The 22070-nt window shown below is 44.5% G+C and overlaps 1 protein-coding gene across 1 annotated transcript in view; it reads right to left on the reverse strand.

The window, feature by feature from the left end:
* Positions 1-206: 206 nt before the first annotated feature.
* The window catches only part of FAM114A1 (family with sequence similarity 114 member A1), a 72429-nt gene continuing 50565 nt past the window's right edge, over positions 207-22070 (reverse strand). The window contains exons 8-14 of the mRNA XM_069495281.1: positions 20333-20453; positions 14528-14619; positions 12569-12730; positions 11593-11732; positions 7621-7693; positions 3804-3857; positions 207-2071 (exon numbers count right to left, since the gene is read on the reverse strand). Coding sequence (XP_069351382.1) covers positions 1970-2071; positions 3804-3857; positions 7621-7693; positions 11593-11732; positions 12569-12730; positions 14528-14619; positions 20333-20453 — 744 coding nt within the window. The 3' untranslated portion in view covers positions 207-1969. The remainder of the gene's footprint in view (positions 2072-3803; positions 3858-7620; positions 7694-11592; positions 11733-12568; positions 12731-14527; positions 14620-20332; positions 20454-22070) is intronic.

Raw genomic sequence — 22070 nt, forward strand, 5'->3', positions numbered from 1 at the left:
TTCAGTTAATGTCTAAACTGATCTGATGCTAAAAAGAAAACCTGATGTGAAGAAATTGTAAATCTAAATCATTTCCTCTGCTCTCTATATTAAAAAGTCTAAAATTTATGAAGAGGCAAATACAACATTTTCATCAGTTAATCATTCTCTGGCATTAATAAGAGAAACGTTTCAGGCAATCAAAAGGGCGGAAAAAAAATCTTTAATTGATTCCTCAGAGAATTATTTTCTAGATTGTAAATAAATTGTTCTTATGCTTCTATGGCTGTTTCAGGAGATACACAAATAAAATACAGGACTCAGACAAAGCCAATAAACGTAGGGTGACGTGAAAACGCCCCACATTGCCTGGAAGGAAGAAAGGCAGTTTCTTCCATGAGGGAATAAAAGCAGACACGAACAGGAGATTTTCACCCTTGCAGAACTACAAGCTTCACTCGCCCGGCGAGGGCTGCCGGGCCAGGCTCCTCGCGCAGCGCCCGTGGTGTCGCCGGCGTTCGGGCACCGCGCAGAGCCGGCCTCCTCGCCGACGGCTCCTGCGGACCGGCACGCCTGTCGGTGGGAACACGCGGCGTATTTCTGTCTTTACAAGCAATAACGGTGTTTGCCACCAGCTAGTGTAGTGTAGTAGATTTTCAAACGCAGTCTCGGGATTCTACTGTGTTAAAACCCGTTTAATTTTCTGACTACTGTGTGGACAGACTGACTTTATTTTGTTTAAATGCTAAGCCGCCTGGCTAACCTCGAATCTGGGAAAGCCTCCAAAACGTCTAGCTGATGTGCTATTCTTTACACAGGAACACCTGCTCACCGTGCGTCTGGCCTGTCCTCTGGCACCCGCGCTGCCGCCGCAGCGTCCTCCCGGCCACCCAACGTTCCGTCCAGGGCCTGGGTGCTCCTTCCCGGACAGTACAGGCCCGGGACTGGGGGTAGCCGTGCAGAGCTCGACCTGTCTTGCGCCCACCGAGACCACGCTTCTGTCTGTAAGTCCCCCTAATAAATCATCCTAAGGCAACAAACTGGATCTGTCTGCCTTATTCTTCGGTCTCTCAGCTCCTCCAGCATTTGGGGGGTCACTCTGCATACACGACTCTTTCATGGGACAAACGCTTCCCAGCTTTGTGACTCCGCCAGCACGCGCGTAGGATCAGAGGAGGTCGACTGTAAACCACACACTCTTCAATGCCCCTTTTCATACATATGTTCACCCCAAATATGAAGTCTGGGATAAACTAGTTCAGGGAGTGTGGGAAAACATAATCAAATGAAAGGTAAACCACCAATTTTTTTAAACAACCAATTTATCCTGTTCTTAAAATTTTTTAAGTTTTCAAAAATTTGCTAGGATTTTTAAGCATTTTAAGAATCATTGTAAACCCTGATATCTGTCTCTGTTGGAGTGAGATCATGCTCCTTTATTGTAGGCTCACAGTAGGTACTCAATAAATGCTTCTGCAAGAATGAATGACTATAAAGAGATACTTATGTTCCTCTTTTACCATAATTGGTAAAACCTGTAAGTAGTGTTATTTTTGCCCATAACATTTATGTAACAAAAGTTCAATATAAGAATTGATTTAAAGTAATACTATAAGAATGGGACATTTAAAGGGAGAAATTTAAAGGATTAAAAAAACCTAGGGTCTGCCCATGAATTTTTAAATATGGCGTGCTTGACCAGGAAAGTGGACATGAATAGTTGTGAATGAATTTCAGACTAAAGGAAATTTTCAATAGAAGCCATGTAAGTTTAAATTAACATGAAGAAAACATAATTATTTGTCAAAACAACCATATACATTAAGAGAAAAGACAACTCTCTTTAAACTTGCATTCTCAGTACTGTCTGTGCAAAATTGCTTGTAGTGTCCTCAAATGGGTGTCCGTGGCCAGCCGTATAGAAAACATCCGCTTAGATACGGGAGCAACGTGGCCTGCCGTTTCCTTTGGCTCCGCGGAGCCTGGCGGGTCAGGGCTGCGCTTTCAAACAGCTGGTCTGGATGTGCGAAGCCTGCAGAACGGGCAGCAGCAGCTGGAGGGCGTCCAGTACGTACGTGGTGCTATTGCAGCCCTGTGACGGGGAAGAATGGGGTTGAAGGGTTTTTTTCAAAGTTTAATCTTGACAATTCTCTCAATTTGATAATGTTCCCTCTCCTCAACCCCCCCAATATTGGATTATATTTTTCTTTTGATATTGGTGCTTAAAGCCAGTGTGAACACATTCTCTTGGATGGAGCGTGCCCAGCTCCTAATTAGCTACACTAGCAGAGAGAAGAATTCACGCGAGGGGAGGGACAGACATCAGTGTGTGTCTGCTCATGGCCCCGTGTGTTCAGTCTCATCTATCCTTCCCCCAGATCAACTCCGCTGCCCTGAACTAACACAGAAGCACGGTGGGAAGGAGGTCAGTTTGTCCTACCCTACAGACAAACAAACAAGGGTGGTTTACATAAAGCTACTTGGAGGTATGGTTGGGTAACTGTTCATGGCAAATCCTCGAATGCTGTCATCCTCCTATGCATGGTCCTTTCTGCTGCGTCTGAGCATCTGCTAGCACTATGCGCTGGTTTGTCAGCGTGGTGCTAACAAACAGCAGGAGAGGCCAGTAAAGGGTAGGGTAACGAAAACACGCGAAAACTTCCACTGGGAAAATGAAAAAACACTTGACCTAATGTTCTCATGACTGACATGGTAAGTTAATCTGCTGATGACTTCTGGGTGGCCAGGGCGGAGATTTCCTTACGCCATATTCTGCCTTTGCCTTTCAGGGTTTCCTCTGAGCTGTGTCTGTCCTTCTAGGACCCGCCCTGTAGCCCTGTCCTTTCTGATCAACTCCGTCCCACTGCAGGGCTGCGTCCTAAACAGGAGCACTCGTGCCACCACTTTGCTAGTTTTGTACCTTGGTAGTTTCCTTAACAGTAAGGTGCAACTCCCCAAAACATTTCTATAAATATATAGGTAGCCCTCTTGAAGTTATGTAATTTTCAAATTTTGCAATTTACTACATAAAGCAAAACACTGCATATGCACTGCCCGTGTTCAAATGTGGCTTGTTAACACCCTGTGGCTTCAGCGGGTGTCCTGTGGCTACAGACGTGCCAGTTTCTTAGTCTGGCCCTTCCCGGAAGACCTTGTTCCACCCGTCGTCCACCCGTTCCCCACAGGCAGAACACGGTGCCGTGCTGCAGCTCGAGAGGGCCTCCCGGGCCTCTTCTCCTACACGGCTGTTTCCGGAAAACCTACAGCAGTGTTGGGGCAGCTTCATGCAACTGATGCCACCAAGTCCTGGCAGGTGCGCAGGCCACAGAGTAGACGGTCATAGAGGATGGTGCCCCTTGTCACTGAATGGGCAAAGGCTAAACACTCTACTTGTCATTTTTGCCTGGAGCTTGGACCCAGCTAAACCAAAGGTTATTGTGAATGGGTGGGGGGAGTACTCATTTTGATGAAAATCACCACTGAGCAATAATCCCTCATTGCAGCCAATAATCACAGTGTTACATCTAGCGTCAAACTTGGCAGCAGAAATCTGCTTCTGCTGGAGGGAACAGTGACAGAAATAACATGCAAGCTTAGCGTTTCTTTTTATAATCAGGAATTCTTGAAAATTAGGTATTGTTGCTTCCTCACAGGGTTTACAGCTGGTTGAGCTACATAAATGTACTAAAAAAAAAAAAACTGTTGATGATAAGATTTAGAATTGCAAGAACACTTGCTGCCTGGGAGAAGGACAAAAAAAAAAAAAAAAGTAGCTCTAACATTTGCTTTGATTCAGAAGTACTTTCTCTCTGGGGGCCACTTACCTCTAACAATACACTATTGATCATGGGGCTGAGGACCTCGGCCTTCTTGTCACTCTGTGGAATCAAAAGCATGAAATGGACAGATTAGGCGCTCATACTGCAAGGCTGGCCACACAGAACGGAACACACTGGCTTTGCTGAGGGATCTCTCAGAGAGGAAGAGGAGAAGTGGAATGCTCACTGCAGACCAGGCTTTGTATTTGGTGTTTCACCTATACGGTCTCATTTAATTTCTACAGACACCTTAGGAGATCGTTGGATACCATCATAACTCCAAATTAAAGAGAAGAAAATAGGGTTCAGGAAGGTCAGGTAACTTGTTTGAGTTCACACAGCTAGAAATTTCAGACCTTTTAAACTATTTAAAGTTTGCAGCAAGTCTAAGATTAGGGTGAGAGGAGTGAGGATGAGTTGTACAAGTGTGGTGTGGGATCCTGCCTTTACTTAAAATCTTAATATTTTGTTGATCCTTTTTTTGCATTTTAATTTTCTTAAAAATGTTGCCTTAAAATATCTATCTAGATTACTATTTTTCTTTTTCTTTTTTGTGTGCCCTTCAATTTTGCAGGCAAGTTAAATCTCTCACTCATCTAACCTAGTCCAAGCCCTGGTTTAGTCATTTTTTTCTTTCTTCTTTTAAATGTAAACAGGGATACTTGGTTATAGAGAATCTTCAGGAAGAGCAGCAAATTTAAAACATTCTTAAATATAACTTGCAAACAGGTCTGCAGATCCAAATTTGAAAAACACAAATATATGTAAGGCATGGAGCACAGAACCTGGTATAAAGTAGGTGCTCAAAAAGCAAAAGCTGGTGTTAGTATCAGTCAAGAGTCTTCTCTATCTGAAAATGTTCAGTCACTCTTAGGCCATAAATGATTAAAGGGAGAGGGCAATCTCTTTAGGTTGGTTTCTCTTACTTTACCAGGAAGAGTTCATTGTAAGCAAAAATACGTAAATTAAAAATATCTGCCAGAGCAGCCTACTTTCACTGGCATCACTCTACTGAGGGCAAAGGAACGTCTTACTGGGAAACCATAATGGAGTCTTGGGAAAAAACTCTTTAAAATCCCAGTCATTTTAGTTAAGTGACCACAAAACCCATTACAGTATTTGCTTTCTTTCCTGTTTCTTTGATTATCAATAAACCTCTAAAATATAATCAAAATGAGGGCAATAAAATGACATTGGTTTCCAGAATCAATGAGATGAGTGAGCAACGTAAGGGGGTCTGGAGAGCAGTGGACACTCACTAACTGCACGTCTTGAGTCCCGGCTGCTGCAGGGAACAGAGGTGCAGCGACGGAAGTGAGCCGCACAGCGCGGTGTCCGGCGTTGTGTGGTAAGCTGGCATTTCAGCAAACTCTATTTTAAATTCAGCTTTTTCTTCTCCAAAATGATAACCATGTGTTCTTGATTTTGTGCATGAAAACATCTGTACACATATGTGTACGTACATGTACACATATAAGTTCACGTACACATCGTCTGCTGGAGCCTGGCTCCGTGAGCTGTGGACGGTGGGTCTGGAACATTGTCATCACCTGAGAACCTGTTAGAAATGTCAAGTCTCAGTCCTCATCCCAGACCTCCTGGATCAGAGCCTGCGTTTTGCCGAGACTTCCAGGTGACTTGCCTGCACTTTAAGGTGTGAGAAGCACTGTGCTGGACCACAGCACGTTAAAAGGAAAGGAAAGCAATACACTAAGGAATATTATGCACTGATGTAGATAAACGTTTAACACGAATCAAACATAACACACACAAATACACATGCACAGACACACATGCAGACGCACACACCCTCAACCCCAGACAGCCAGAGACCCAGACCGTTGGCCATCTGTCTGATGTATCTGACAGGCAGCCAACTGCCCGCTGGGAAATCAATTGAGAGGCCAGGATGGATCAATTCACCCCTGTGGGTCTCAGTTTCTTCACCTTGTAAACCGTGGCGAGAGTGACAAGAAGGTACAATAGAGCCTTGGGAACCTGGGTTGCCACGGCTATCCTGACAAAGACCTCACAGCTCTCTGCAAATCTAGCATTTGCACCAAAGTCTGTGGGCATCAGGTAACTTAGACCACACGGAACACACAAGTGCGTGTCATCCAGACTGCCGTGCCGGCGAGCGCGCCCCTCCCCCGGCTCTCCTCGTATGCAGTGAAGCTCTGCTGCTGAGGGCCCAAATCTAGACAATCACAGAAGCTGCTGTTTTATAAAATAGGAGACGCAAACCAGATCGCATGACAGCAGAACAGGTGGTATGTACCTTACCCCTTACTCACTGAGTCACTTACAGAAGTGTGGGGGACAGAAATCTTTGGGGTGACAGCCAGGCCCATGATCATTTCTCACTTCTTCTGAGAACAGCTCTTGGCCGAGGTGGGGGAAGAGGTGCACCCCAGCAGCCAGGTAGCTCCGCAAGATCTGACCCTGTCCCTAGCTGCTGCCGAGTGATACCGAGGTGGACATCTGGCCCATGCTGACGAGCTTATCCAGGAGCCAGGACCGTGACTGGAGGGACACGCCAGGGCTGGCACTGCCGCCGCTGAGTCACGCTAATGGCAACACTTCAGACAGAGGGTGCATGAGCTGTGCTGCTGCGTCCCCACAGCTGCTCACGTTCTTCCTCTGCCTTTCATAAAGCTCCTTTTCTCTTTAAATCATTTGGTGCTTGTTTCTGTTGCTTCCTGTTATGGGCTGAATTAGACACACTAAGGTCCTGACCTCCAGCACCGAGGCCTGTGGCCTGGTCTGGAGCTGGGGCTGCCTCGGGGGCAGCAGGTCAGGAGGAGGTCCCGGAGGTCACACCCCAACCCAGCAGGGCTGGTGTCCTTGTGAGAAGAGGGAAATCTGGACACAGACACGCAGGGAAGGAAGGAAGACGATGAAAAGACACAGAGACAGATCGGAGTTTTGCAGCCACAGCCAGGGAACGCCTGGGGCTGCCGGAAGCAGGAGGAAGCAAGGAAGGAGGGTCCGCTCCCAGAGGCTTGGGAGGGAGCACGGCCCTGCCAACACCTTAATTTCAGACCTCTAGTTTCCAGAACGGTGAGAGAATAAGTATCCGCTGTTCAAGCCACGCAGGTACTTTGTTACGACAGCCCTAGGAAAGCAATACACTGGCAATCACGAAAACACCCCAACTCAAACAGGAAGGGAACCTGCTGTTTCTCATGGAAAGAATCATCAGAACTTGCATCGAGGGCTTTAAAAGAAAAAGTAGGAAGGTTAAAAGGGAATACTTTCCACCTGTCTTCTCTGGCACCACTAAGCTGATTTCAAAAGAAAACAGCCAGAAGCCGCACCTTCAAATGAATGCTGAGCCTTTCGAAGTTGTTACCCTGAGAATAGAAACACTTAAACCAATCGGTAACATTTTTCTTTTGATTAAAGTTGGAGTGTGACAATAAAACCAAGAAACTTCTTGTATGGCTTACGAGATAGGCTCTGAGGGCAACAGTGAATGAAAATATTCAAGATTCATTATTTTAATAAAGATTCCTGGATTATATATGTGACAGATATAGCCATCTATCTGTAATGGAAGGACCCTTCATCTGACACTTGAGAAAACATGAAGAAAACGAGGCCTGTGGCGGTTTGAAAGCCCCCCACGTCGTGTGTCTGGGACGGCGGCTGCAGCCCGGACCCGTCAGCGGCCGCGCCGCCCCGAGGCCCCGTCTGAGTTGGGTCACAGCCTCTGTGTCACGCGCCGTGAGAGACGGTGCTGCGTCGCCCACGTTGCCTCCAAGCCCCTTGCAGATCCACTGCCCTTAAAAAAGGTGAAAAAAAGTCAATATTGTAATCTTACCCCAACAGTGGTTAAAGAATTCGTAAACTTCTTTGATAAGGAGGCCACTTCACTGCACATCGCAGTAGTTAATCTGAAACAAGAAAGAAGAGGTTTGGGGGTTGTCAATGAGGTAAAATGATTTCGCTGTCTGACAACTGTTGATACTAACACAGCATTACGTTTAAAAGGACGGCAGGCCCGCTTGGAGATGCCATTACACGGAAATGGGCAATCAGACAGTTCCCCACTAATCTTCCATGGTTCACAACCATGGCTTAAGCTAATCCTGGTTTTCTCTCCATGCTTAATGAAAGAATAATCATCTAACTCACTTGGCCTCTTTTTAGAATCAAAATCAAGTGCAGGAAAATACCAGGCTGGAGCTCCACACGTACAGAGGCACAAACTCTTGCCAGGTGGCTTCTCTCCAGCTTCTTGGTCATTTTAAAATAATAATGAACATTTATTGAGGCACTATGTTCAGTACTTTTGTATGCCTAATCATTTTTTAATACTCGTAGTGACCTTACGCGTTAATGTTCCTATTATTAATACATACAGACGAAAAAACTGACATTGTAGGTTAAGTAGCCCACTCAGGACACACAGTGGTGCGCAGGAGAGTGGGATTCAGACTCAGGGGTCTCTTGAAACTTTGATTATGCCTTTATTGGATGACCCAAAATAGAGATCTTGTAGAATATGTTTTTATGAATTATATCAAAATTCCAAGTTTATTCTAGCCATTGTATTTCTAGGACTTTATGCCAAGAAAATAATGCAAGATGGACACAAATATTTAACCAAAACAATATTTATCCTAATATTATGGATGACAAAAACTGAAAACAATCTAATAACCTAATAATGTGGCTACCGTCTGATATTTTTCTAACAATTATTATATATAACTTTTATAAAAAGTGATTAAAATGCTATTGGACAAAACAATAACCCCAAGTTAAGAATCTTAATTGTCAGAAGATAAAGTCAAGTCAGTAGAGGTGAGTTTTGTTTTGATAAGTAGGGGCCTCTCTAACGTACATACTTAGGTTTGATGAGCTATATCCATCCAGCCAGCCAGCCATCCAAAGCTTATCTGCAGAAAGGGTTGAGAGCAAGGCCAGGGTGGCCCAGAGCCATTCTGTCTATGCTCTTGGGCAGGTGGGTGGGGCAGCACCTACTGCACAGACCAATCAAGGGCTTGGTGCAGCTTGGTAAGGTTGGGACAGAAAGGAGCTAAGAGTAAGGTCCTCCTGTCCTACCCTACCCTTTCTATCCTACCCCATCCTATCCTACACTTTCCTATCCTATCCTATCCTACCCTTTCCTATCCTATCCTATCCTACCATTTTCTATCCTACCCCTTCCTTTCCTATCCTATCCTATCCTACCATTTCCTATCCTACCCCTTCCTTTCCTATCCTAGCCTACCCTACCCTATCCTATCCTACACTTTCCTATCCTATCCTATCCTACCATTTCCTATCCTACCCCATCCTATCCTACCCCTTCCTATTCTATCCTAGCCTACCCTACCCTACTCTTTCCTACCCTACCCTTTCCTATCCTATCCTATCCTACCCTTTCCTATCCTATCCTACCCCTTCCTTTCCTATCCTACCCCATCCTATCCTACCCTTTCCTATCCTACCCTACCCTACTCTTTCCTACCCTACCCTTTCCTATCCTACCCCTTCCTATCCTATCCTATCCTACCCTTTCCTATCCTACTCCATCCTATCCTACCCTTTCCTATCCTACCCTACCCTACCCTTTCCTATCCTACCCTACCCTTTCCTATCTTACCCCCTCCTATCCTATCCTATCCTATCCTACCCTACCCTTTCCTATCCTATCCTATCCTACCCTTTCCTATCCTATCCTACCCTACCCTTTCCTATCCTACCCCATCCTATCCTACCCTTTCCTATCCTATCCTATCCTACCATTTCCTATCCTACCCTATCCTACCCTTTCCTATCCTACCCTACCCTTTCCTATCTTACCCCCTCCTATCCTATCCTATCCTATCCTACCCTACCCTTTCCTATCCTATCCTATCCTACCCTTTCCTATCCTATCCTACCCTACCCTTTCCTATCCTACCCCATCCTATCCTACCCTTTCCTATCCTATCCTATCCTACCATTTCCTATCCTACCCCATCCTATCCTACTCCATCCTATCCTATCCTATCCTACCCTTTCCTATCCTATCCTACCCTACCCTACTCTTTCATACCCTACCCTTTCCTATCCTATCCTATCCTACCCTTTCCTATCCTATCCTACCCCTTCCTTTCCTATCCTACCCCATCCTATCCTACCCTATCCTATCCTACCCTACCCTACTCTTTCCTACCCTACCCTTTCCTATCCTACCCCTTCCTATCCTATCCTATCCTACCCTTTCCTATCCTACTCCATCCTATCCTACCCTACCCTACCCTTTCCTATCCTATCCTATCCTACCCTACCCTACTCTTTCCTACCCTACCCTTTCCTATCCTACCCCTTCCTATCCTATCCTATCCTACCCTTTCCTATCCTACCCCATCCTATCCTACCCTTTCCTATCCTACCCTATCCTACCCTTTCCTATCCTACCCTACCCTTTCCTATCTTACCCCCTCCTATCCTATCCTATCCTACCCTACCCTTTCCTATCCTATCCTATCCTACCCCATTCTATCCTACCCTTTCCTATCCTACCCTACCCTTTCCTATCCTACCTGTCCTACCCTACCCTTTCCTATCCTATCCTGTCCTACCCTACCTTTTCCTATCCTATCCTATCCACACTCAGGGACTTCTGAACTCCAGCCCTCCGCTTTCAAATCGGTACTACCAAGATAAAATAGTGCCTAGATATTGTCCTCAATATTTTAAACTTTTCCTATTTTGCCCTTTCCTCTTCCTTCTATATGTTAAGGTGAGTACGTATTCTTTCTAGGAATATTAAGGGAGGTATTATGTGGTTCTTATATTTGGTTTTTATATGCTTAGATATGAAAATCTGATGAAATTACCAATCTTTACAAGTGAGGAAAAATGCCACCAGTACAAAGACACTAATACTGACCTTCTGAAAGGTCCTTCCACTAAAAACTCACTCCTCAAGCTACCATGTCAAATGTGGTGATAAGCAAAGACCAAGTAGCTGGCAAAGTGAATGAGTGTGCTGAGACGTGTGTGTGTGGTATGTGTGTGTCCCCATGTTTCCAGAGGGCTCTGATTTTGGCTCCTGTGTCTGTATAACAAGAGGGTACTTGGACCTGTGCTAATTTCCTATATTATAATATATAGTCACATATATAAAAGTTAAGAACTTACTCTTCAGCGCCATACTGACTATTTTCATGTATAAATATTCCCTAGATCTCATATACATATATGTTACATATATACACATTTTTATTTCACTCATTAAACTAGCAAATAGCTACTATTTATTGAAGAACACAATACATGACACCACGTATGTGCACAGGTGCAGTCCTCAGGGAACTGGCTCACATGAGCCACCGTCACTACAGGGTTCAGACGCAGAGCTGGCGACGGTCCCCAGGAACAGTGCAGTGTGTCTGTCTGCTTCTGGGGAGCGAGCTGAGACGCTGTATTAGTGTTTCCTTTCTATTCATATGGTAGGTTGAAAATGGAATTGTCCTCGAAAGTCTGCACTTTCAAGACTTTGATCTATTAAAATAAACACTTTTGTGGCTCTGAATGATTTAGCGTATCTTCCCTTTAATCTCTTCATAAATAATTCCTAGTCAATTCTTCTTCTTCTTGTTAACATAATGCATTTCTTAAAGGAGCCCTTATTTCTCAAGATGACCATGGAACAATGGAAGACTTGAAATCTGAGTCTTTAGTGGCCTAGGATATTTGTGTGTGAGTGTGCATCTGAATGTCACATAAATATATAAAATTGGAAAGTTAAGAATTAGATGTAACATGTATCAGAAATAAAATAATGATTATTTACTTTATCAGAACTTTTGCTTGGTCCTGAGCTGGTTTTTCCTCTTCTTGCCCATGAAGAATCAGTTCTGCCACTTTATGAAGCTGCTCGATACAGCGAGCTGTTACTTCTGCCAGACTCTCAATGGACAGCATGTAGACTTCCTGGAATAAATGAATACAAAGAAGAAAATGAGTCACTGAGCAGGTGCTTTTTGTTTTAAACCCTGTGACATTAAAAATTACAGAATTCTTTTAAAAAACCCAAATACAACATGGAAAAGTTTACCCAAACATTATGGGCACGGCTAAGACTTTGCTAGGTAGAATGGTGTTGTAAAATGGAAGTGCCACCTGGTCCCCAGGGATGCGGCAACCTATTCACAGCTGTGTCCCCAATACTTAGAGCTACGCTGGGCACATGGCAGACAGGTGCCAAAGAAGGTGTCTGGAAGGGAGGCTGAATGAATACACCTCAATGGATATTTTTCCTTAGAGTGATCTAATTTAAAAAAATTTCATTACAATTAAAATTCAATGTAAGATGAAGTTATTGCAAACTTCTTTTTTGAACACAGGCAGGGTATAAATTATGCACACATAAATTTATTAAACTACAGAATAAAAGCTGCAGCAATGAAATTTTTAAAAAAAAGCTTCAATTACTTCATTAGTTATAAGGCATAAAGACATTTTATAGTAACACATTTGCATATGAGATAGAAATCTACCCTCAAGATAAATCAACTATGTTCTTAAAGATCTCTTTCCCTTTAAATTATAATTGTAAAGCTATAAAGAAAAAGCTATAAAATCTGCACTAAGCCATGAATTGTCTTGGCATAGAGAAATTTTAGTGTTTATCACATTCCTACTCATATTTCTATATTACGGAACAGGGTACAAATGAAAGAGAAATGGCCTCTCCTCACTTAAAATTGGGATGCCAATAAAATGAATATATTACTGTCCTGGAGGTGGACAATCTAGAATAAATTTACCTCTACAGTCTTAGTTCTCTTTTCTTCATTTTTGTCTTCTTGAGGGTCTTCAAGTTTCTCTTCTTTTTCTTCCTTCTTCATTTCCTCCTCTGGGTCTTTCGCCACATCTACTGACACCGTGGTTTGAGCCTCATCCACCCAGGTGCGAGCTTTTCTCATGGCCTGCAAAGGCCCCAGCCAAGCAACACAGTCACTGTGCAATGTGGAAACTAAGCAACTCCTGCCCCAAGACTAGAATCACATGTCTCTAAACCTTCAAGGAAGAATCACCGTATGCTGAGGGGGTGGAGTGGCAATGCCTCAGCCCTCTTAAAAGATAACCTTGATGTTGATTTCTGGTAGATATAAAGTAGGAAAAAGGAGACAGAATAGAAAGTACGGAGAGAACATGGCAGGACTTGAGGATTCTTTAAAAAGCATTTTAAAATGATGTTCCGATAAGAAGAAAAATGACAGTCACATCGAAAAATCTATGGTATATTTTTCACTTTTCATGACTAACTTTATAGTTAACAGTATTTTTTTAAAATACAGGTTAGAAATTGAGCCAGGGCCATGGCTAAAGCCAATTTCCTCATCTGACATATCTCGTGAAGCTCTAAATGTTTCATGAACCTAATAGCTGCCATGTGGGGTGGGCAAGGACGGCTCTGCGCCCTCTAGGGGAAGGAGGCAGGGGCTGCAGGGAAGACCCGGCGACGCTCTGTGGCGAGTTCAAGTTCACGCAAGTGCAGTTTAAGTGACCTGTGGTCTTAAAAGTCATGGCCGAATTAAACGAGCAGAAACCATCTCCCCTGTTATTTCCTCAATTTAGAACAGGCGGACTCATCTACATTTTACCATTATAGTTTAAGCTGTTTACTTCAGTAAAAATTGCTTCTGAGCTCATGCTGAACTTACTTCTCACCTTAAAGCTTAACGGTCGAAGTTAGTATGTCAGCGTGCTGAATGGCAAGTTAACAGTAAGAAGATCTGGGGAGAGAAAACCCAAAAGACCTGTCCTTGGTGTGATCTGTTTTAGGGCAAAGGCTGACCCTGACGGTGTAAATAAGCCCGTGGGAGCTGGGAGCCGCCACACGCCCCTCTGGGCCAGGGCAGGGGCTGCCGGAGATGAAGGCGGCAATTTCCCACGTGCTCAAGTCACCGACCTGCAGAGTCAGTGACCCTCTCGGGGACAAAGACATTACTCACACTGCCACCTCACCGCTGCATTCTGCCCTGTCCTCACCCACCTTGATGAATGAGTGAATGCCTAGATGAACCGCGGCTCGCAGAAAAGGAAGGGGAAAAAGAGAGCGAGCGAGAGAGCGAACGGAAACACATCGCACAGTTTTAGGTAATTAATGAACAGTGTCCTCTAAAGGAACCTCACAGCAAGACCTTGTACTACGCACTGTGGTGTTACTAGAGGAACCCAGACTGCCACAGCTGGACGGTGCTCAGACATGCTTCAGCACCTGTATTCCAGGTGGGGGAAATGCATGGTCAACCTGGCCAATGTGCTGCTCTCTGCCGAATTGTGGCATTTCTGTTTACAAGGGAGACCGGGAGGTGGAATTTGGAAAAGCCCCTTGGTGATTCTGTCCCCCTCTTCCATCTCCTATCCTGATGATAACCACTGCTTTGATATAACGTTCTATTTTGCCACAAAAAGGTAAATGACTGGTTCAAGGTCACAGGTAATTATTAGTAAAATTACAACTAAAACGCAGGTCTCATAACAGCATAGCATGTTCTTTACTATCACTTTTTATTATGTTGCCTCTTCAAATCTTGACTACTGACCTCAAACTCCCCTCTCCCCACTGTGCCATATGGGATTTTTCCATTTCAGGTGGATCTCTGGAATTTTACAATTTTTTTTACAAAAAATTTTACAATTTTACAAAATTTGGGAATTTTTCGCAAACACTGTTTGTTTGGGAAAACAAAGTGTTCGTTTGAGAAAATGGTGCTGACCTTATTGAGTTTGTCAGGTGTGGCCGCGACATGTAATTCAAAGAGAAGCTCTGTAAGCATGCTGGCAAATTCTTCTCCCTTTTCTTCCAAGCCTAGAAATGGAAGATGACAGAAGAAGCATGATTTATTTTTCATTCTTCAGAATGTGGCAGCTCCCCCAGCTTTCCCGCCTGCAGTCAGGGCAGACCGAGGGCAGGGGCCGCGGCAGCCCCGCGTGAGGGCAGCGAGGCCACCAGGACACCACACCTGGCCCCCGCGGCCACCACACCTGGCCGCCGCGGACACCTCACCTGGCCGCCGCGGACACCACACCTGGCCCCCGCGGACACCACACCTGGCCCCCGCGGACACCTCACCTGGCCCCCGCGGACACCTCACCTGGCCCCCGCGGACACCACACCTGGCCCCCGCGGCCCGACGGGGACACCGCGGCGGCTCTCACAGCAGCAAGAGGGCAGGCGGGCCTCGCCTGTCTCGTTCACAGCCATAGGTGGTCAATAGCTACGTGCTGAAAGAATGACCGAGCGAATGAATGTACGACCCTTCCGAGGCCTAAGGGACCTGGGGCGACAGCGGGTCTCTGACATGCCCAGCACGGCAGAGGCGAGGGCCGAGCGAGGGATCAGCCTCCACCGCGCTCTGCGGAAACCGCCCAGGGCTCCCTCGGACCCCGCCGGGGCCACACTGTTTCTTAATGCTCTGTCTCCCCTTCACACTGGGAACTACCGAAGGACAGAGATAGTATGTTTTGCTTGTTCCTGAATCCAGACCATCTAACATACTACCTGGAACATAAAAGGTGCTAAAACGAGTATTTAATGAATAAATAATTTATTAAATAAATTACCTACCATACAATAATATATTAATTATATATACCAGATGTTATACATGATACATTAATATATATCATAAAATGAAAATAAATTAGTATCACTGGTGGGCAATAAAGAGAATCTAATTTCTCTCATTTTTATCTCTATACAAGGCAATGCCATTTTAAAAGTTTCTGACAGGTGCCACAGAACTGACTCCACAAGGGGTTTACCAGGAGTCTGGGGGACAGTAAGAGCATCGCTGACCTGGCCTGGTCACACGCTCTCCAGCCCTCTGAGAAGAAACTGCTCCCCGGTACCCCAGCCGGGGAGGCAGCGCCCTCAGGGAGCACCAAGCCGTGGAGAAAGACTGTATCTAGCGCTTGTCTGGATATGCCATTTTCTGTTTTATGACAAAATGGTTAATCAGAAGCTCATGAAGATAGCCAGGGTAGCTTGTAGGGTTTTGTTCAAAACATTCGGCTTAGATCGGTTTATTATTACCTGTAATTCACATATTCTCAGGAGGGAGACACATCAATAATCAAAACAGATAAGTAAAACACATCTGTCAAATGGCAAGTTTGATGGAGAAGGATAAACCGAGGAAGAGGAAGAGAGGCAGCTGGGGTTTGGGAGGTGTGAATCGGAGGAGCTGTGGTCTGAATGTTTGCACCTGCCCATTCACGTGTTGAAACCTAATCACTGGTGTGATGCTGGTAAGAGTGAGGCTTTGGGGAGGTGATCAGATCATGAGGGTGGAGCCCTTGTGAATGAGATTAGCGCCCCAGTACAAGTCCCATGGTGCTAGCTGGTCCCTTGAAGGCACCGTCTATGAATCAGAGGGCAGGGACCCTCCCTGGATACGGAATCTGCCGGCACTCTGATCTCGGACTTCCCAGTGTCCGTAACTGTGAGAAATAAATTTGGTTGTTTATAAGCCACCTAGTCTGTGGTATTTTGACATAGTAGCCTGAATGGACTAAGACAGCAGGGAAGCTAAGCAGGTGACATTTGAGTAATGACCTGGAGGAGGAGAGTGGTGAGCCACGATGTCGAGATGTCGGTGGGAAGTGGGGAAGGGCCTTCCAGCAGTGGTGCGGCGGGAGCAGGTGCAGGAGGGAGTGTGCCCAGGAAGTTCAGGGAGGACTAAGGAGGTCCACGTGGCTGCAGCAGAGCGAGCGAGGGGCGTGTGTGTGTGTGTGTGTGTGTGTGTCCTGGAGAGTGGGGGGGGGGGCAGAGAGAGATGATTGTCTTTGCTCAGGATGAAGTTGCAACAACCAAATGATTTTAACCCAAAGAGGTAGGTGCTCTGAGGGGGCTTTTGCACACTTAATCCAGTTCTTACAGGGATGTTAAGAAGGCTTCCTGGCAAGTACATGTGGTGCCTATTCTTCCATTCTTGTGATACCTCACTTCGGAGGATGGGCTCAAGCTCTATCCAGGAAAATATAAGAGGTGCTAGATCACCATCATTTCTTATAATTGAGTAGTATTCCACTGTATATTTTATTAATCCACTCATGGACTGACAGGCACTTGAGTAGTTTCCACATCCTTGCTATGGTGAATTGCACTGCCATAAATATTCGAGTAGAGATGTCTTCACAGTAGTAATATTCTTTGGGGGTGGGTAAACTCGAAACTATTGGACACAGTGAGCATTGTAGGGAGGGAGAGGCATGTCTCAAATCATGGTTGGGATGTGGCAAAGTCATAATATGTAACCAAAATGTTTGTACCCCCATAATTTCCTGAAATAAAAAAATTATTTAAAAAAAAGGCGGCTTCCTGGAGGAGGTGATGCCTGAACAGAACCTTCAAGAATAAGAATGCATTAGCCATGCAAGGGAGAGCTGTGGGGCTAGTGGGTGTCAGAGATAGAGAGAGAGAGAGAGAGAGAGGGAGAGAGAGAGATTCCACTAAAAGCTGAGATTCTCTCTCTGCTGGGCAGAGGTGTAGGTAGGCAAGTTAGACGGGCAGGGCCACACCTGGGCAGCATCGACAAGGTCTCCTTCCTATACTTCCTGCTCCTTCTCATTCTGCACGAGGCACTGCTGCAGGGCACAAAGAGCCCTGGACTGAGACCTGGGAGGTGTGGGTTCTCCCCGCCTCTGCCACCAGTCACAGGGCTCCCTCAGCTTCCACAGCTCTCTGTGAATTGAGGATAATGACCCCGCCACTCTCCTCGGTAGAGTTGTTATAAGGACCAGGTACTACAACAAATCTGAAAGTGTTTTGTAAACATGAAAGTTTTATGTAAATAAATGCTTATGTGCTACACAGATATAAACATAGGGAGATTAACTTTTTAGTAAATATTTCAGGGGAAAAAAACCATAGAGAAAAATGGAAGTAAATAAAAACAGATGATGATAAATGTTGCAACGAAGAATACCTATTACTACAATTCTTGATCTGTGCACAGAGCCAAGATCTTCACCAAGGCAATAAAAATAGAAAATGGCCTTTAAAAATCTCTTCTCAGCCGTGGTAAATCAAATTAGAGACCTACGGCAGTGTGATAAAATTACAGTCTGCTAGAAAGACAAACATGCAAATCATTAGCTAACATTATTAACTGCAGAGGAGAATGATATTAAATTTATCTAAAAATGAAAGTTTATTACATTTTCTGAGAGTATCAAATAAATTATTTAGTTGTTAGGAGGCTTTTAGGAATATAAGTGCTTACAAGGAAAAAATTTGATGAGTATGCTGTTTTCTCCCAGAATTTTGCTCCTGGATTTTCTGTCCACCTCCAGTGATAAGATTCTCCTCTGTAGCTTTTGGGTAATCATTCACCCTTTTTGGAGTCATGACACTCCATCATAGCTGGATTAATGTAATGACAATGCCTCTGTTCTATTTTCCCAGTTCTTCATTAAGTGTTTGAATGACAATTTATTTATTAAATTAAGTTAATTAAAATTAATAGTGTTTTGATAATCTGGAGATGCCCTTTGGGAAAATGGATATATTACGGGGGATAATAGGGTTTTGTCACTTACGGAGAGACAAATCTATCATTTCTTAAAGCATGCTATTGAGCACTTCAATTTTGTGTGTGTTTGTGCATGTGTGTGAATGAGATCTTCAAAAATCCTGATTCATTAAATGTCTACAGTCAGACTGGAACATATCACCTACAGCAACATTTTCTATTTAACAGGGTTAAGCTTCCTCTCTCCCCTGCTGCGCCAAGTGGGAGTGCTGTGATGCTTTAACCCGCATCGCAACAGCGCCTTGATGTCAGGGCAGAATCTGGGAGAGCCTTTTTATCCTCCCTAGGAGACGTCCCTACCAGGATCAAGGTCTACCTCAGGCATCATGAGACTTGAACAGGAACAGCCTGATTCTCTTTGGTGATTGTAAGTCTGGGACAGGGGCATCTACCAGTTCATCTTGGGCCTACAATGTGAGCTTCATGACCTTTAACAGCTAGTGTTTTAGTTTCTTCATTAGGAATAAAAAACAGACCCGGCTGTCATCCTTTGTGACTTTTGTAGAAACATACAAATGCTCAAAAACATTATTCCCCAACTGTATCTTTGACACTGACCTCTTTCTATACTTCAGAATAATTGATTCTTTTATTTTGATGCAATGAGAATAAATCTCATTAAGCTGAAGGCAACTAAGGTCAGTATGTGGGCTATAGAGGGAAATGGTGTTTAAATGACAGTTTATGAATGCTTAGAATAACTTTGCCCTGAGCACTGAGGTTCAAGCATTTGAACTCTTGTGTTTGAACTCTGAAAAAAGGATGCAACACACTTGGGCACAAAACACTGCCAGTGACTTATGACTGCACATTATCGTTAATAATTACCTACTTTGCATGGTAGGTAATAACAAGCAGAATAATAAATAAAAGCTGCAATTTATTGCACCTTTGCTATTTTCCTGACATTGTGTTAGCACTTTAAATAATAAGAACAGCTAACATTTTGAGCAGTTTTGTGTGCTAGGCACTGTAGTATATGTGTTTACAAATATTATCTAACATATGTAAATGGCCCTTGGGAATATATATCATTGTTTCCATTTTACAACTTTAGATACTGAGTTTCAGAAAGATTACATAACTTTTTTAAGGCCATACAGCAGAAGAGTGGTGAAACTGTTTCAGATGGGACCCTTCCTATGGTTCTAGGAGAGGCCAGCCTCGTGTCCATGGCTGCTGGACCCTTCAGCGTAGCCTACATGCAACAACTGTGGCGCGGTGCTTGGCTACGCTGTCAGCAAGAAATCACTCTGCAGGTACATAACAAATGGTTTACTCTACTCTCAGATGGAAAGCCTAAAGTAATCATTAAGCATGCTCAACTTTGAGAATAATTTTCCCCCTCTGAAGGAAGCCTTGCTTCTCATAAAATAGGTTCTAGTCTCCTTGGGGTTCAGTCACCGTCTGGCCAGGAGACTACCGGGAAGTGTGCACCTGGGTCGCTGCAGTGACTGCCAGCCAACACATCCCGTCCTGGTGCACTGCAGAAAAATGGCACAGCCTTTGTCAGAACTGTGCTTTTTAGGTGGAGTGTAGGACACTTACTAATACACTCTGACTCCTAGACATATAAATTAAAATAAGAAAAATATGCAAAGAAATCATTGAAAGGTTTTCCCACCAGCAACATGAATCATATTAAACAAGCAGATAAAAATTAGAAGTGGGGCATAAACTCTATTCATCAGGGCCCTGTTTAGCATGCTGCACTCTTTGCTCATTTGACCATACACATTTATTATGTGCCCGAGATGTGCCAAGGATTGTGCAGAACATCAGAGAAATAACAGGCGTTCCCGCCCAGTGAAAAAGAGGATTTAAATCAATGTACCATGAGCAGATGCCAAGGGTGTTTTAGAAGCACAGAGGGGGAACGCTTGAATGAGATAATTCCACCCTGCCCAAAGGGCTGTGTTTGTTAACAGCAGTTTCATAAGGATTCTGCCAACAGATCCTCTTGCTATTTAACTTATTTTCCTTTACCTTCTTCTTGATTCTCTTCATTCTCTAATTCTTTGGCTGCAAAGATGTCTTTAATGGAAATTAGGTCATTTTTTAAGAGTTCCAGCTTCTCTCCATCAAGTGATGCTAAAAATGACTGAACCTGAAAAAAGAAATAGGTCAGTATAACTGTCGTCTTTCTTCTCATTAACAACGTTTCCATACAGCTGTCCCCAGTCTGCCTGGGGACGGATTCACGTGTGGGAGGCGATGCTGTTGGCTTCACTGCGTATCAACTGTGCAACTCTGGACAAGTTCCACGAGCCCTCTGGGCCTCAGTTTTCTTATTTTTAAAGCAAGATTCTTTGTGGGGTAAATGAGATAAAGAATATGAAATACACAGTAGATGCTAAATAAACGGTGGTGGTAGCTTCTCTATCACACTTTGGCATCAACCCGGGGGTCAAATATCAGCTCCTCACTTACTATAACCTTGGGTAATTATTAAGCCTTTCTTCCTTGTTTGTAAAATGGGGATTAACCACATCTACCTTACAAGCTTGTTTTGAGGGTTAAGTGAAATAATGTACTGAAAATACTTAGAGTGATGCTCAATATTTACACACATGTGTATATGTATGTATGCACACGGAAACACATAAGTGTTATGTATATCCACATATACACTTGCTAGATGTCAGTTATTGTACCAGGGTCACAGAAATGCACAAGACACATTTTCCTTCTCTGAGATGTTGCAGGCTAGAGGAGAGAGGCCTGTGTCCACCAAGAACGGCCACAACAGATGTGAATGGAGGGCACACCCGGGGCACTGGGGAGGCGAGAGGGTGTGCAGGGAGGACTTCACAGAGGAGGTGACACTTGGACTGATGCCGTCCCCGTTCACTGTCTTCAGAGCCCCTCTTTTGAAACTGTCCTCTGTACCCACTTAAAAAATTATTTGTACAAAGGGGCAGTCATCCTCTGAAGATTAATCTGAATTTCTAAAACGGTCAAAGGGCATGGAGCACCAGATAAAAAGTGAAGTATGACTGCAAAGTAGTAAGGTTTTCTGGTTTCATTCTACAGGCTGAACACTTGCTCTGGAGGCAGGGCCAGCAGAGGAGCTGCCGTCCCCTCTGGAGTATGTTTGAATATTCGTTATGGTAGTAGACGCGCACATCACGCATCAGGACGAGTGAGAGAGTTGGAGAGGGCATCCCAGATGCCAGAATGCCACTTTCCTAAAAGTTGCTAACGTGTATCTCCATAACGCAGCCGGTGCAGAGGCTGGAGGAGGCGCGGCAGGAAGTCCTCAACACAAACCCCGTCCGCACAAGGCTCAGCAGACGCCCTGCACGGTGGCTCCGGGACTCTCCCTTCTGCCCGGACCTCAGAGGCTTCACTTCAGCTCACACATACATGTGTTGCCGCCAGGGTCCCAGATACGTGCACATCACAGTCCTGTGCTTCACGTGTATTTTCTGAACACCAGTTTTCTAACAGTAATTATAAATGTGTTTGAATACAATGCTTAGTGAAAATGTATGTAAGGCGTGTGGGACATTTTGGTTTCCTGTGTTCTTGTGGCGATGGCAATCTTCCTGGAGGGAGCACACCGGGGTTTTATGTTTTGGGCACCTCCTGGGAAGGGTTCTTTTTAGCCTAGGACTTTGTTGTTAGCATCTTTCTATTAATATTATAGCATCTCTTGCTTCCACCTAGTTCATTCCATTATGCCAAGGCAATATGCATGGAATCTTTAGTTCAATCCAATAAC

This window comes from Eulemur rufifrons, chromosome 19, assembly GCF_041146395.1.
Source record: "Eulemur rufifrons isolate Redbay chromosome 19, OSU_ERuf_1, whole genome shotgun sequence".
Classification (NCBI taxonomy): Eukaryota; Metazoa; Chordata; class Mammalia; order Primates; family Lemuridae; genus Eulemur; species Eulemur rufifrons.